Source organism: Macrobrachium rosenbergii, chromosome 22 (assembly GCF_040412425.1).
Source record: "Macrobrachium rosenbergii isolate ZJJX-2024 chromosome 22, ASM4041242v1, whole genome shotgun sequence".
NCBI lineage: Eukaryota > Metazoa > Arthropoda > Malacostraca > Decapoda > Palaemonidae > Macrobrachium > Macrobrachium rosenbergii.
In genome coordinates, this window is record NC_089762.1 from 13,411,448 (window position 1) to 13,427,983 (window position 16,536).

General features: G+C 38.2%; 2 protein-coding genes across 8 annotated transcripts in view; one reads left to right on the plus strand and one right to left on the minus strand.

Annotated features, from left to right (window-relative positions):
• The window catches only part of Egfr (epidermal growth factor receptor), a 625,196-nt gene extending 621,433 nt beyond the window's left edge, over positions 1 to 3,763 (plus strand). For all 4 annotated transcript variants that reach the window (XM_067124224.1, XM_067124222.1, XM_067124223.1 and 1 more), the window contains one exon: positions 1,083 to 3,763. In XM_067124224.1, the coding sequence (XP_066980325.1) occupies positions 1,083 to 1,429 (347 nt within the window). In that variant the 3' untranslated portion in view covers positions 1,430 to 3,763. The remainder of the gene's footprint in view (positions 1 to 1,082) is intronic.
• A 7,236-nt stretch (positions 3,764 to 10,999) lies between these two features.
• Csl4 (exosome component 1 Csl4) overlaps positions 11,000 to 16,536 on the minus strand; it is a 126,881-nt gene continuing 121,344 nt past the window's right edge. For all 4 annotated transcript variants that reach the window (XM_067124229.1, XM_067124231.1, XM_067124232.1 and 1 more), the window contains exon 4: positions 11,000 to 11,315. In XM_067124229.1, the coding sequence (XP_066980330.1) occupies positions 11,079 to 11,315 (237 nt within the window). In that variant the 3' untranslated portion in view covers positions 11,000 to 11,078. The remainder of the gene's footprint in view (positions 11,316 to 16,536) is intronic.

The window sequence follows — 16,536 nt, forward strand, 5'->3', positions numbered from 1 at the left end:
AAAAGCTTACAAAGCAGGGGTGTTGTTCCCTCCCTACCCCTTTTTAAGAAACTTAAAGTTTCCACAGGCAATGAGGGGCAGACATCTGGCAGTGCCAGATTAACTTTACTTCACTTTAATGTAAGGAAGGCACCCACATGTCCTTGAGCCTCTTTTTTCAAGAACCTGTGGTGGTTACTCAAAAGGCTGTGTAGTTTCAGAATGCATAAAGCTGGAGTTCGCTTAGGTGAGGAACTGGGATCTTTCCCCTTCTTGTTCTTGTCTCAACTTCCCTGCAAGGCAGCAGTCAGGCCAAATATGTGTCATATAGGTCTTGACATAAGGTGACTTCACAATTGAGCATCCAGTTTTAAGAGCTTCAGCTCATAAGGTGCAACTCCCTTCACTCTTCTTCCAGCATGGGGCCAGTAAGTTATCATCTGAACCCTCCATTTGTGACTGGAACTGGACTTGGAATAAAATATGAACCTACACTTTCATAGATGGATGGAGTACTCAGTGCCTTCATAGATGGATGGAGTACTCAGTGCCATTAAGTGCTGTGGCAGTCTGATGATTTAAAAACAAATGCCCATTGGGCATATCAACCATTTTGCTCACAGCCATATAGCCAGTCGGTTGTCTGTTGGCTTTTGGTATCGCATAGGTGAGACTTGTTTGTGTGTGTCTCGTGTTAGTGTCCTAGCTTATTTTTCATTGCGGAGTCTTGCCCTTCCAGTGCTGTTATTCCCCCCCCCCCTCCCAGTAGCCATGTTCTTAATATAGTGCATCCTCAAAACTGCTTAACAAGTAATGGCAGCCAATAAAAAAAAAAGTCCCAGTTCATGGGAATTACCAGACCACAGAGTGCCAGATTTAAGAGGTCAGACTATACCTCCTTATTGTGAACATAAAATATATGTTAAATATTTTATGTTTAATGTGGCATTAAAATGGTTTACAGTATTAACCAGTGTTAGCATTATCTGCAGTAGTATAAGTACAGGTTATAGATTAAAAAAAACATGATTACAGTATTCATTAATGAATTTTTTGTCTTATGTAACAGTTCAACATGATTAAAAATTTACTTATGTTTACAGATGGACGTCAGTACCACGATCATTATAAAGGTAAAGGGACTAATGGAATACCTGCTGGGCCAGTTACTAACCAAGTTGTTGGTATGGACAATCCTGAATACCACATGATGAATAATCGTGCTCACATGTATGCTGGACGTCGGATCCATCCACAGCAAATGGTTGGTGTTCCAGTTCTAGAACCTGGACGTTTCAGCAACTATGGCAGCAGTAGTGGTCATAGTAGTGTTAGCAGTAATGGCATTTCACAACATCCACCACCTTTAGACACACCACATGATTACTACAATGAACTGGCGCCCCATGCAACACATTCACTTGCTTCACGCAGTGAAACAACTGTTTAAGTGCAAGTTTTCAATCATTCACTGAACCTCTTGAGAACACTGTATGTCAGACTGCTAATGACATTTATAAGAGGTCACATAAATGTGCTCAAATTTACCTTAAATTTCATGATACAGCATTCACTCAGAAGAATGCAGTACAAAAGGGAATGATATTGTGTTGTGAAGGTGTGTACCGTAAAAAAAAGCATGAAATGAAACTGGCCAGACTGGCAATACACATAAGCTGGGACCAAAGTGGACCAATTATATTGAAAGTCAGTTGTTCACTGTGAAGTTACCATTTTATTAATGGTGTCTTAGCAAAGTTTCCTGTGATTAAAAATATAGAAGGACCTACAAGGGAAAAATTTTGTTCCCTTTAGAGCTTGCTTAAGCTCAGTTTTTTATTCTGTGATTTTAGTTTTTATGGTGTATGTATTTTATCAAGATGTATCCTCTATACTGAGATACATTGGACAGTATTGTATGAAAACTTCCCACAAACATTGATTGTCTGGTGTTATTTCTTGTTATTAACAAAGTTTTACCATTCAACAAAAAGATGGGAATATACTGGTATCAACAGACGTGAGAAATCATAGTGTTATACTCCTGATTTATAAATAATTTTTCTTATAAACTGAAAGAACTTTCTCAGATAGGATAATTTTGTATCATACAATGTATAATACTCTGAGATTATTGTAAATTTATATGTTGAAACTGATCAAACAGTACATACGTAGTTGCCAAGTTTAATTATGATTATAAAAGTTGAGAAAATAACTAGAAATATGGCAAAACTCACTGCAGTTACAATGACTTATTATAGTGCCAAAAGTTTTTAAAAATCTAATCAGCAACCTTTTACAAAGCAGACTGACCAGTTGTTGGCAACAGGATTGCTTTTTATTACAGCACAAATAAATCAGTAGATGATATTTCTGATTTACTTAAGGAACAGGCATTCTGAAACAGCCTTTAGATGTTTGGATTTTAGTTTTTCTTACTGTTATTTTGTAATATCTGTGTATATACCATATCACTGTTATTCTGTAGGATGGAATATGTAACTTCAATAAGTGCTGTGTTAGAGTACAAAACATATTTACGGTAATATCACCCAGTTGTTGAGGGTCAGTCTGCTCTATTGCACAAATGTTCTTGATAACTCTTCCTTGTTATTGTTTTTGTGCAATATCACGTGCATTAGGCAATTGCAATTTCTGTAAAATTTATATTAGAGGATTACATCATCTGTTAATTTTCCAACTTATTGTCTTTAATATATTTCATTTTTGTATGTAAATTGGGGATTTCGGGAATATCCCAGTGAGCTATTTAATAGCATAACTTTTCCATAAAATTCCACAATGTCCTAGGGTTTTCTTCTCTTAAAATCACTTGTTCCATAACGTTTTTACAAATTGGGAAATTTACAGACTACACTGAAGGTAATTTAGTCAAGAAACATTTGAGCAATAATTATAAATAGGATAAAAAAAAGTTTATGATCAGTTAGTCTTTCTACGAAAGTCAGTTATTGTATATAAAATTTCATTGTGTCATTGAAAAGTACATTTTTGTTTATCTTCTATACTATTTCTTGTAATCTTCTGCACATACATTGTACAATATTGCATGATATAGTTGGCCAAATACAGACATCACAAGAAGCCCATTTCTTTGTAACATGACCAGCAGTGTGGAGTCTGTACATGATTCTTTAGCGTTTCCTGTGTCAGGGATGTGTAATAATCAGTTTTATTTTATATTTTATTGTTAAATAACTATGACCATGATTTTAAAATTGACACATCATTCCACAGGGATGAATAAATTTTTATATTTACTGGGGCATTTGTCTCAAACATCATCCATTCTTTTTTGTATGGTTACAGACTAAGAATGTTGAAGCCATTTTAATCAAATATTCTGTACATCATGTTGCTGTGCTGAATATTTAAATGACCAAATTTAACTTATGTAAATGGCTTGTAAATACTGGCTTGAAAATTGTGATAATTGAATAGCAGAATTTATTCAGTATTGTTAATAGTTTTATTTGTACTTAATGGGAATATGTACTTAATTAGTCTTACTTGCTTGACAGAAATTATATTATCATGAACTAAACAGGAAAGGTAATGTGGATGCATTCACAAAGTTTTCTTTCAGTAACACAGCATACAAAATGTTAATCACTTGTATTGTTACTGCATTAATTTGTCATGGCGTTGTTATATGTTGCAGTAACCATCAGAAAGTGTAAAGGTTGTGGATTGTTCACTTAACAGATAGGCAAGGAAGTGTACCTAGACCCAGGATATTCAAATATATGGTCAGTTTTAAGACACTTTTCAGTTGCCTTTAGATTTTGAGTGCAGGAATGTGCTTCAGTATAAATGAACAGAATAGTTTTGCTTTCTTTCTGAAATCTTTATTAATATATGAAAATGTTGGAAAGGTTCTGTGACATCTTCTTAAGAGCAGACACCATATTTTTTGTTTCCAAAGGCACAATTATTTTCTCAAAAGAATGATCACAAATGAGCGGAGTGTTTGTGTTGCCCCCAATATTATTTGCATATTCTTCAAGTTATTGGGTACTATTTACCCTCAGAAAAAGAAACTTTTGACCTATTGTGCTGGATCATCATTTTTCTTCATGGTATTGCATTACATCCATCATTAACTTCATAGTTAATTCCTAAAGAAGAATTATGTATTGCACATTTCATCCACAGATGCAGCTTATGGGTTTTCATGCAATATGCAGTAGTGGCTTGGTAACTGCATAGGATCTCACAAAAGATGTGATAGCATAACACAGTGTTTCAAGCAAGAAATGGAACTCTAAATAAATCTTGAAGAAAAAACTGTGACAGTAAAGAAGGCTGTGCTACTACTGACAAAATGATGTTGTAGACTATGCTCTTTCATACCCACAGCCAATGACTGGCTACAGTTAATCTAGATGTCAGTGGTATATTGTATAATTATTTGAAAAATTATAATTCCCAAGGACTGTCAAAGTAAAAAACTATAAAAACTATCATGCAGAGGACTGGCTGGATTGCATTTAACTTAGGTTTAAATAATGTCAGTAACAACCAATTGGGTTGAGACTTGACTTGTAACATGGAATCTACCACATCTCAGAAAAAGTGCTCTATATGGTCGTCGAAGTCTAAATCACCTACTCAACCATTTAAAGAAATAAGCCTGGACCATCACTCACAAATTTAACCACTAACTTACAGTTCTAGGGCTGCTCCAAAAGCATGAGCATATGCTGACATATGAACAGCTCAATTTACACAAAAATTACTACAACTTAGCAGTTATAATAGCACTTAACTCTATTTAGATTCTAAAAAATTAAATATTTTTATATTTAGATAGTATTTGAATGAGGGATGGTATACAGTAACTTTTCTCCATGCAAGTAGTGGCTGTTCAAATAATTAAACCAATGCCAAATTAAAAAATTGCCTATTTTTCCTCGTTTTTCCAAATAAATGGCAGTAATATGTATACCATTAGAAAAGAAAGGGATTATAATTTGTCACTGTGCAAAAATAATTTATAAATCCCCATTTCAAACAATTACAAAGTGACTTCTGTTCTAGGGTACTTTCAATGTATCTTTCAGACTGGATAATTCTGTGGCTTCAAGATGAAACCAAATGCAGCATTATATTAACAAAAACTATTTACAGAAAGCAATAAAAAAAATTATCTTTAAGCTTAAAACCAGCAAGATAGAGTAGTGTGTTTTTTACACTTAATAATACTACCCCAATCACACGTTTTGAACCCCACCACCCAAGAATCCAAAAGGGTTAACACTACCATATCTCAAAACTGAAAGTTTTCCCACAAGTTATGCAGTAAACAACAAAATAGCAAATTTTTAAAAGTAATTTGTATTTTTCCTAACTTAGCCTACAAACCTGAAGTTCTTCACATGGGATTTAGCTTGCAAACGTGAGATGGAACGGCCATTCAAACTTACTGACAAGGTAGTAAACTACAGGCAGGGGAAAGCTCCACCCAGCCACCTGTCAGTCTGCACTCCACTTTGCCTTCCAGCCAAGTTCCAGAGTGAGGGGGAGTGGCTGAGGAGGTCTGTTAATGTTAAGAACTCCAGGTTTGTATGTCATGAAAAATACAAATTACTTTTAAAAATTGCTGTTTGTTCCTACACAAATACAAACCTTCATTTGTTACTTTGGAGATTTACCCATTGGTGGAAGAAATCTGTGAGCTCTCTGAACCCAAAGGTAGGCTCACCCAACCTGGGTGTTACCTTCCTGGTCCATTTAAGAGCAGAGGAGGGGACTCTGTGCCTCAAGCCAAGTGCACATATGGGATGTAGCAGATGCTAGACTTCTGGACAATCAAGTAAAGGGCTGTAAGAACCTATACTGGGGCGCTGGAGAAAATAACACATAAATATGATCAACGAGCTTGCTTTATTGTCTGTCCTCCTCTCCCCTCGTCAAGAGGGGGAAACCTGCATCCTTTCATTGCCAATGAAGAGACTGGTGCTCAATCAGATAGCTAACCTGCTCTCACATCTGTCCAGCCTGTATACGGAATTGCATTATGACTCTCCGTTTACTGGAGAGGAAGGAAGGATAAATCACAAATTTTTAATCAATTTATATTTTTCCTAAGATATAAACATGAGGTCTTACATTGGGGAAATTCTCCTGCAGAGCTGGAATAATGGTTATGAAAAAATTCTACCTACTGTAATATGATCAAGGTATGGCAGAGTAATACATAGCATTACCCAATGGAACCAGCGAGTGGGAGGAACCTCCCCTCACTTGCCCCCAAAGAATCTTGTGACATATCAGTGATCTTCCAGCCAAGGAAAACTGAATGAGGGGGGGCTGAGGTGGGCAAACACACAGGTTTGTATCTGCAAACAGGAGCGTGAGTCACAATCACGCATGTGTGAGAGACTCCTCTTATGTGTCGTGCATTCACGTCTGTGTGAACAACAGCATGGGTCACAATCCCGTCCACGTGAGCGAGAACGCTGACCACAGGACTTCCTAGGAGAACATGATTGGGAATGATGTCGTCGAGCAGATGTACAAGGGAAGTCGAAGTCGCGTGATCTCCCTGGATTATCAGCACATGAGACTTGTACATACGTTGAAAGAGACCTCCGAGGAGAGGGATCCAGTGGTATGGATTTCTTGATGGGGGCCTTGTCGTCCTTCCTATGGACTTATGGAACACTTGAAGCTGGAGTGTGGGAAATGTTGGTGGTCCTAACATCATCAGCTGGTCGGGGAGCAATGGAAACAGTCAAAGGAACACGCACAGGTGCCTTGACGGAAGAATGGGTCTGGGAGTCATCACAGGTAGAAGCACGAACTGGTTTAGCACGTACATGCTTCGATGAGCAAATAACACCCACAGGAGAAGAAGAACGAGAACCCGAGGATGATTCTCGAATCTTCTTACATGGATACTCTACAACGTCTTTTTCCTCCAACGTCTGATGGGAACCGACAGAGCAGAAAACGAAGAGGAGGGAGGAGATCTATGACGTCTCTTCTTGGATTCTTTAGCCCCAACAGACCCAACTTCTTCATGAAGATACCTTCGACCCTATCACAGACTGTAGCAGATGGTAAGGGGTGGGGAACAGTGAGTGTTGTAGACAGCTGAGAGGAGGCTAACAAGACGGAAGCTGTAGCAGAAGTGAGATGAGATATGTCACTGAGACAGTAGACCGGGAAGCTGTCATGGTGGGTGAAACTGGAGTGCGAGTGGATAAACAATGGGACAAGAGGCCAGAAAGGGATGGTACACCTGGTAGGCCTAAAGGGTCCCAACACTCCGGCATCATCTGCTCATCACCGCCTGAAAACACAGTACAAAGAGGAGGAGCCTCTACCCTCCCAGAGGGGAAAGGATCCCCATCCCCCGCACGAGAGCAGGGGCATCCACATCAGTTACAAGATCTCCTGCACCCCCAGTTGAATCTTCCAATTGTAGAAGAATGAGAGGGAATAAACTTTGCATGGGAAGAAGAAGCAGCATGAGAAGATTTTGGTAAGGAAGAGGTAGAACAAGAAAGGAAAGATGTGGACGCCGCCATGGGGAGGGGAAAACCTTCCCAAGATGGCGGCGCAGACTTCCTTCTATATCTCCTCTTATCAAAATTCTTCCATTGCTTAGGAGGCCAATCAACACATTCAAAAATTCACCCATTCGCGGTATTTTTCACTGAGAAATATTCACTAATTACTGTATTTTCATATAATTTTCATGAATAAATGCACTTTTTGTAATAAAACTATTAAAATACTCGGGTATATGCATTTTTACAGGGTTTTCTGTGTTTAAACTATCAAAATGGGCAGTTCTAAGTGTTTTTAGGGGGGTTTTAAGTATTCGCGGATTTTAGCTATTTGCGGGGGAGGGGGGGACGCATCCCCCGCGAATACGGGGGGTTCACTGTACATTTAGGACAAGTAGAATGAGGGTCTTTTGCAAAGGATGACAAGAATCAGGAACAAGGGTTGTTGTCAACACCAGGGCATTCCTCTGGAGTTTAATGGATTTAGGAGGGTTGTGGGATTGCGTACTTACAGTAAGAACACACAAAAACACAAAATCACACAAAAACCAAAAGGGATTAGGAGAATCCAATGGCAAATGCCAGCAGGAAGTGGCAAAAGAACCGACTTTTAGGAGGGAGGGCAAGAGCACTACCTCCTACAAAGGCGGTCAAAGAACATCTGACGCTATCCTTCTGAGATGGGTTATAGGAGGTCGGTTTCTCCTCCTACCTACTGCCATCTTGTCCATCTCCCAATGCCAATAATTTCCTTTAACTTTTTTAACCAGACTCCAGCTGGCGCTAGAGAACTTTTCCTTTATGTTAAGACCAAAGGTTTGTTCTGTGTATGAATAACTGGCTTTTACTAAATGCCAAGGCTTAGAAGTCAAGCAGGGTTGGGAACTGCTATCATGGCTACCTTTTGTAAATGAGAAGTTGGACTACTACCATTCAAGAGTTAAATAACTCAACATATCTACTAAAGTTAAAGATCATAAACTAATGATTTTCAAGAACAAAACCATCTGATATTATTACTACAATACAGTATATTTAAATATCGCTTGTCAGCCAGGAAAAAAGAGAAAACAGCATGGTACCGTAGACTAGCATACCTAACCTTACCCAACTTCAACAAAATAAAACTACCAGCTAAAAATTTGAAATCTAAAACTTTCCACTGGGACTTGAACCTACGCACTTAACTTGCTTCTGAGTTTAGTTCTTCCATCGTGACCAAAATAAGATCTTGGGAACAAACAAGCAAATGAAACCCAGAGCTTGTTCTTCCCACAAAGACCATGAAAGTAATGGAGAAAGCAGCCGGCATGTGATGCCCTGTTGCCAAATCAGTGTGTAAAGGATAAAGAATGAACTTTGGCAGTCGTTGTAGACAAAGAGATAGAGCCCTCTTGAGTCCTTATATTCTACCATTGTGCCAACATGCATTATTTTGGCCAAGGCCAACTAGAAAAGAATTCTTTGAGATTGGTTGGTCTGTCTTATGGAGCCCTGAGGGGACCATGAGAGTAACTCCTTTGAAGACTCACAGCAGCTACCAAAAATAGGTTTTTCCTAAGTCAAAACCTGTTTTATGCAAGTGGAGGTCTCATGAACTACAAATGGTAGAGCTGGTGTTCTGGAAAGACATAATCCATATACTGTAATAACTGAATTACCTTTGTGTGAGAAACAGTGAACAATATAAAACAAAATTGAGCTGTAAAGCTAATTTCCCTATTTCAATGTTTGGATGTGATCAGTTCAAAGAGAAGACTTTTACCTCATCTCACTTGCATGTAGGAAAACACAATTTATAGTTTTATAGTTTTTTGGTGTGCTAATCTTGGTTGAGGAAGTACTGTATTCCTGAAGTGATCTGTATAACTCCTAAGGATTGGAGATTTTATTTTTTTTGGTGTAATGGTAATTGTATGCACTTTATCATATATGTGAGTTTATGTGTATTGATGATCACCAAGTGTATGCATTTATGAATTGTCCTCTGGACTGACTGTAGGTTAGTATATGTGGCTAGGTAAGAATTCCAACAGAGTATTGTTCACAGGAATACAGAGGAAACTTGTGCCAGTGGTAGATTGCTTGCAAATAAAACTACTGTACAGTATTGGAAAATAAATTTACGTTAAATTGGAACTGTAAGATTTACTCCCCAAGACTGCTGGAGTAACACCATTTCTCTTGCTCCATATCTTCAATGTAACACTGGTTCCTATAAGAGAAAAAGGAACCATGACATCCTGACAGGTACAACAAAATAGGAAGACAGAGACCCTCTATGGAAGAAACAACCTCCCGCAAGGTGATCCAGTCCTATGAGAAAAAGTGTTCAAGGGAAATCCCATACGACTTGCCATGTAGAAAATACTCCCAAGCTTTTACCTATTCCTTAATAGCCTTCCAACCAAAAAAGAACGTGTAATGTGAGGAGGTCAAGGAAGAATAGAACCCAGGGACAAAGAGGAGGTGTAGGGAAACAGCCTCCCCATGCCAAAACCTACATTTATCCCTCTAACTGCATTGAGGCCAGCAACAACAGCAGGTGCAGACAAGTTTGTTGCAATAGCAGAGACCCCAGCAGTCTCTGAACAGCAGGAGACAGTTTTTTAGCCAAAGCCACATTGCCAAAAAAAAGGAGAGCTCTTCATAGTGTTCCAGGATGACAAAAGAATCTTCAGCAACTCCTAGAATTCTAAAGGGTGCTGCAGAGCATGAGCAATCAAGGCTGGAGGATGGCAGTAGATATACGTCTCGCTGAGAAACATGGGGTCAAGAGGCTGGAAAATAAATTGAGAAGATTTGAGCAAATGATGAGATGGGAAGGGTTACAGTTAGACTAAGAAGAAGTAAATATGGAAGTTGTAAGAGGAGGACCAGTGGAAAAGCTTAGAATATCACAGCGAGATGTTACAGACGAAGACCTTGATTGGGAATATGTGCAGAAAAAGAAGTAATGGTGCTAACAGGACTAATACCTATAGGTCTGCATCTTAGGTAGTTACAACAGCTAGCAACACTTGTGATACAGTGAGGGTTACACACCAAAAAAAGAATTTTCATGACTTCTTCCTGCAATTCTTGGTAGTAAAGTCAAAGCTTTCTACACTAAGAAAACACTAAAAGAATAAGTTCCTTGACTTCAAGTCACATAAGTGCAGCATGTTACTTGGCATTTCATAAATGTTACTACATGATTATATTGAAAAGAGATTTTGCTTTCTTATAAATGGAATGTTGTATGGTAATTACTATAAACTAAATCTGATGACTAAAAAATTAACGAGGAAAACAGAAAAATTAAAAACTTTCTATAAATGAATTACATAAGAAAAAATTTTTAGTACTTTAGATAAGTTTGTAGGAAAATACAACTTAAAAAAAGTATCTCTAAAAATTTACAACAAAAAACCATCAGCTTATTAAACATTCTACTGTATACTAATTGCTGTAACTTCAAGGATACTTACAGTACAAACAATATTTATTCAATTTATTTTTAAATATAAAAATCATTTCAAACTAAATATTATACATAAGACTGCAAAATACTTCATGTTAAACAACAGGGTTCTTTGGTGGCATGACACGTGCAACTTTTCTTCTCTCTGTCCTGCACTTACACCGCATTGTTGTCCAGGAAGTGGGCACAAGAGGATGACCATCTTCACAATAAGCAGTTACCACTCCAAACCCTGGACCTGCAGTTGAAAGTTCATAGTTTCGGATATCTCCAAGAGACAGAACAACTGCTATTATGATATCATCTGGTCGAAAGCAGTTATACATTTCCACCTAAAAAGAAAAATAGGATATAAAGGTATTACAAATTCCAATGTCTGAAAAACCTACTTTTTTTTACAGTAATGAAAGATACAATGGGCACTCATACATAAAATTAGATAGACTTACATTGATATTAGGATAATACATATGGTTTCCCCACTCAGGGGTAGTGTTGCGAATTCCTCACCCTAACTTTCTATCTACAGTTGAAGGTCCTCATTTTCGGTGGTCACCTTGGAAAGTACTCCCCTTTCACAAGGTCTGTCTCTGTGCCCAGTTTTCTCCTTACAGGCTTTTTCAGACAGGACCTCGCAATTTCGTCAGGTCCTCTCTTTATTTGAAAAGGGGGGGGGGTACTGTCATTGTGTCTGCTATTAGGCAGCAAGTATTTTCTTAATACAAGCCTATTCAGGTTCAATTCCAAAGCTCATGCTCTTAGACGGTGGCCACTTACATTATTTTCATTACATGAATTTCGAGGACCTTACTAATGTTCAGGGTGGAATTCTCCCGTAGTTTTCAACGTCTCTATTTAAAGTCTTTAATAGCATAAGAATGATATTTATTTCTCTGTTATTATTTCACCGGCTGACACGGGTCCCCGATCCAGAAAAAGGATTTTGACAAAGGAAAAATCTATTTCTGGGGGCGTGTCACCCGTGACCCACCTGTTTTTCATTCTCTCCCTCCCATGGTAAACATCATTCTGGTGGGGTGGGTGCTAACATGGAATGCGACTAGTGTTGCCTTGTGTACAGTCCGCGAGTAGTGCATGGGCTTGTATCGGCACCTCTCTCGTTGGGACTTTTGACATTGGGAATCTTTATACAGGGTCCCGTGATTGTGTCAATCTCACCCTTTACCATATACGACTCCATTTCTTGGAGCTTGCTCTGGGGGTAGTAACCCCAGCTTTACATTTAGCTTTTCTCTGGTATCTAGCAACGGAATTACCTAGAAATAAATGCTGAATGGATTATTTCACCGGGTGACACGCCCCCCCCCCAAAGAAATAGATTTTTCCTTTGTCAAAATCCTTTTACTAATCTCACGAAAATTACATAAACTTAAAAGCTAATACAATGCTGAGCAGTTGGCTGCCTCTATATCTTGTACATCAGTATAGTGCCTGTCCAGAAATATTTTGACAACACTGACTTTGTTGACTGAGGCTACTGTATTCTGAACTACAACACTAAAAATATTTTAATTGCAGCAATAATTGCTGTTCTGAACATATTTGATACAGTATGTGAATTTCGGATTCAAAACAATACTGAAATCGTACTTGGCCCCTTAAATGTACGATACAGGCAGTCCCCGGTTTACAACAGTTCCATTCCTACGCGGCGTCATAAGCCGAAAATCGTCATAAGCCAAAAAATTGTCAAAAATCGTCAAAAATCCCAAGAAAACTTTACTTTTAATGCTTTAGGTGTATTGAAAACAATGTAAACTGCATTTTTATTGAGTTTTTCATAAAAAAAACCTACAATTTTTATTATTATGCCGTTTTGGAGCCATATTTCTTCCATCGGATCAGCGTCGTAACCCTGGAACATGTGTTGAAACCGGGAAATAATTTGTGATGAATATATTTGAAAAGCGTCGTAACCTCAAGAGGTTGTAAGCCAGACCCGTTGTGACCCAGGGACTGCCTGTATATTGCTTATGGGGTGCACCCATGGCAAAATTTTGAGAAATTATCAACACTCGGTTACTGTATTGACAGTTTATCTTGTTCCCTTAACAACCCTCAGTATACTCGTGACAAATGAGCATGTATTTCTTTGACCATGTACTTTTTTGACAAACACAAAAATACTCAATTTATTACTCTAAAATATTTCTCTAATCCCAACTTTACTCATTCATTGAAGCATTCCTGTTTTCTATCCCTCCTCCTCTCCCATTATTAAGCATTTTCCCCAATACTGTAGATGGCAGAGTGTCTTATTTGCTTTTATGATAAGGCTTCAGGTATCAAATTCCTTAAGCTTTTTAAAAAAAAAGTCTTATTTTTACCTTTCCTTACCTTCCACAATCAAAATGGCAGACAAACTTGTAGCTATTTTCATGAGGACCTAATGAAATCTGATGAAAATAACGGGAAATATTCATTGACAGATTCCAAGGAAAGTTCAGAAATTACAGCAAAGACATGGAAAGTTGTTAAACTTCACAATGTCACATGAATAAGATACTAATGTTGGAACTTTATAATAGTACATAACTCATAATCACAGTCACCTACCATAACCTTTTTTCCAATTTTTCTATGATTCCCAAATTAACTCAGGCATGTAAAAATACAGTAGGGCCTCGGTTTACATCCAAGATCCTTTCCTACGGCAAGGACATGAACCGATTTTGTCCGTAAGTCAGAATTTAAGCAAGCGCAATAATGTGAAATCAGTAAAAAAAAAAAACATAAAAGAGAAAACAATTCCTGAGCACATACATACAATACAAGGGTAAATATCCTTACATTTATAGTACAGTAAATAAAAATAATTCTTTACCTTTACTCCTGTGGTTGGCTTGAATACTGACCATTGCAAAGGGAGGTGAGACAGGCTTGACTAGGCTACTGGGTGGAGGAAGGTGCTAGAAATACTGGGGCAGGTGAGTCTGGAGAGGCAGAACCTGCAGAAGGTACTAGCCCCAAAATCTTCACTTTCACTCCCTTCACCCTTTTCTCTTTTCAAGGTTTCAAACAAACTTTTAGCATTCTCCTGAATCAACATTAAGCTAACTGGGATACGCCAGTGATGCTGGTCTTCCAGCCAAAGCCTAATAATCGTTCCATCTTAATAATGAAACCACTACACCGCTTTATAATCACAACTGATTTCATAGGAGCAGATCCTTTCACATGTTTAAGTATGCGCTTTTTATCTTTGATGAACGTCGACACAGTCGTAAGACTAAACCCAAGTGCGTGGCCGATATTCGACATGCTTCAAGATTTTCAGATCATTTTATTACATCAAATTTCACTTCCATAGAGAGGCTTTTCTTTTCTTCATAGCACTGCCATCAGAAGAGTCTGACTTATGCCTGGGAGCCATAATGCAGTTAAAAAAATTCCCAAAAAAGCAACACAAAAGAGAGAGAGCGAATGAGACACAATTCAAGATGGCATATAGCGAGCGAGTGACCAACGCCGTCTTCCCCATATTCCGCCACGAGACAACATTATTTGTCCAGTCAACATGCAAACTAGTCCTGCACGAAGTTTGAATTTATGTCCGAATGACGGAACAAGAATTTTTTAATAAATTTATCGGAGACTGTGAGACGTACCTATGAAATGACGTAGGTTGAGTGCAACATAAACTGAGACCCCACTGTATCATATTTCAGAGTGTAATAACTTCCAACTTACAGATAATTCTTTAAAATATGAAACCATGCACAACATACTATCTAACAAAAATAAAAAAAACTGTGTTTCTACATATGCAAAAGAATGCAATAGGGAAGGAGTTAATCCCCACATAACTAAATCCTTCAGTATTATTACTCCAATTATTGTTTCCGAGATAAGCAACAAATTATCACAAAACTATAGCCCCTATACCTTTTAGTTAGAAACTGGTTATTCTACTGCAGTCATCCAACCTAGGTATCAATGTTTTCCTTGCTTATGGATACTTGATCAAAGCCGCCCACAAAGGCTCAAAGATTTAATTCAAACTTGCCTGGCTGCCAAAGAAAGAGAGATCCAGGAAAGGCAACACTCTGGTACCCCAAAATATGCTTCTTACAAGTGCAAGAAGTTGAGGCTTTAGTAGAAATAGTATTTCTGGCTACAAAGGGCAGAATTGGTTCATACAGACTAAAAGAAATATCGAAACTTGAAGATACAAGAGGCCTGGAAGGATAAGTTGACAGTCCCTCTACAACAAATATCATTGGTCTTCCTGGTACAGGTGCTGATGCAAGCAGTAGCTAAACAGCACTGCAAGGAGATGGGAGAGAGATTCAAGTGTTGAAGGAAACGTAACCAAAGTTCTACACAAGACTCAAAACTAGAGGTGAGGTGAAAGAACATGCCTGGAGGCAATCTTTCACGAGTTCATTTCTGAGCCTAATTGTTAATGGTGGGAAGACTAAAGGAATTGTAGAAGAAAAATCTTTATTTGCTCTTTAAGTAACTGACATAAAAATTAATTCATAAATCAGTAAGACACAAGATGATAAAAAACATTTTGGGGTTTTGACAAAAAGAGCGAAAGCTCTGTTGGTTCCCTTCCTTAAAACTTTTTTAATCCAAGTGAAACATGGCCCATTTTGCTGAGTGTCTCTGAAAAATGAAATGTGGAAAAGAATAACCCATGGTTGACGTTTCTGCATCAACCAGAAAGAAACGCTAAAATTATCTGATAAATCTACCTTTCCACCTGGTCTAAAATGACAGAAAACACTAAAAAGTGTCCTGTTAAATTTACTTTGCTATCTGGTCTAAAATGACAAGTATAAATATGAGATAGCAATGTGTAAAGAACCTTTTAGGAAGAGGGAACTTCCCAGAAGAGCTGGAGAGACAATTCCTAAACGGAAAGTGAAATGATTTCCAAAAGAAACCAAACGCCACATCCCGGCTCCACGTTACCTTAGATTGTCGGGCTTAAGAAAAGGTATAGAAGGAAAGTCCGACAAAATATATGTTCCATAGAGAATCCCGCAAATAGGTGAGGCCGCGAATCTGGAACCGTGAATAGGTGAGTCCACCAATCCGGAACCGCGAATAGGCAGGGGTTGACTGTAGCCCCAAAATGGCCAAACAGGCACTGATTCCTATTACTCCAACAGCAGGCGAAGAGATCAATTCCACTAACGTCTGCTGTTCCATCCCAGACAGTAGGAGGGAAAATCATCTACACATCCTCCTTTCTGAGCTACAACCTTCACGTGTGGATTTTTAAAATATTCTCTACTGTGAAAATTACTCACCCAATATTGCTAGGTACCTAATGCAAAAACTATGGACATCATCTATCCGACAATACCAATCCGTATGGAAGATATGATTAGATTATATCCATGCTGAGAGCCCAGTTGAGATCTCTAAGAAAAATTTCCTCACAAACATTTTTTAAGACAAACAACCTGCTGTTAAAACAGCCATGGCAATCATGGCAGCATTAACGGAACCCTTGCTTTACGGATTCAGTAATGACTCTAGTACAGGTATAGAAATTGTCACTTCCCTTCTCCGGTCTTT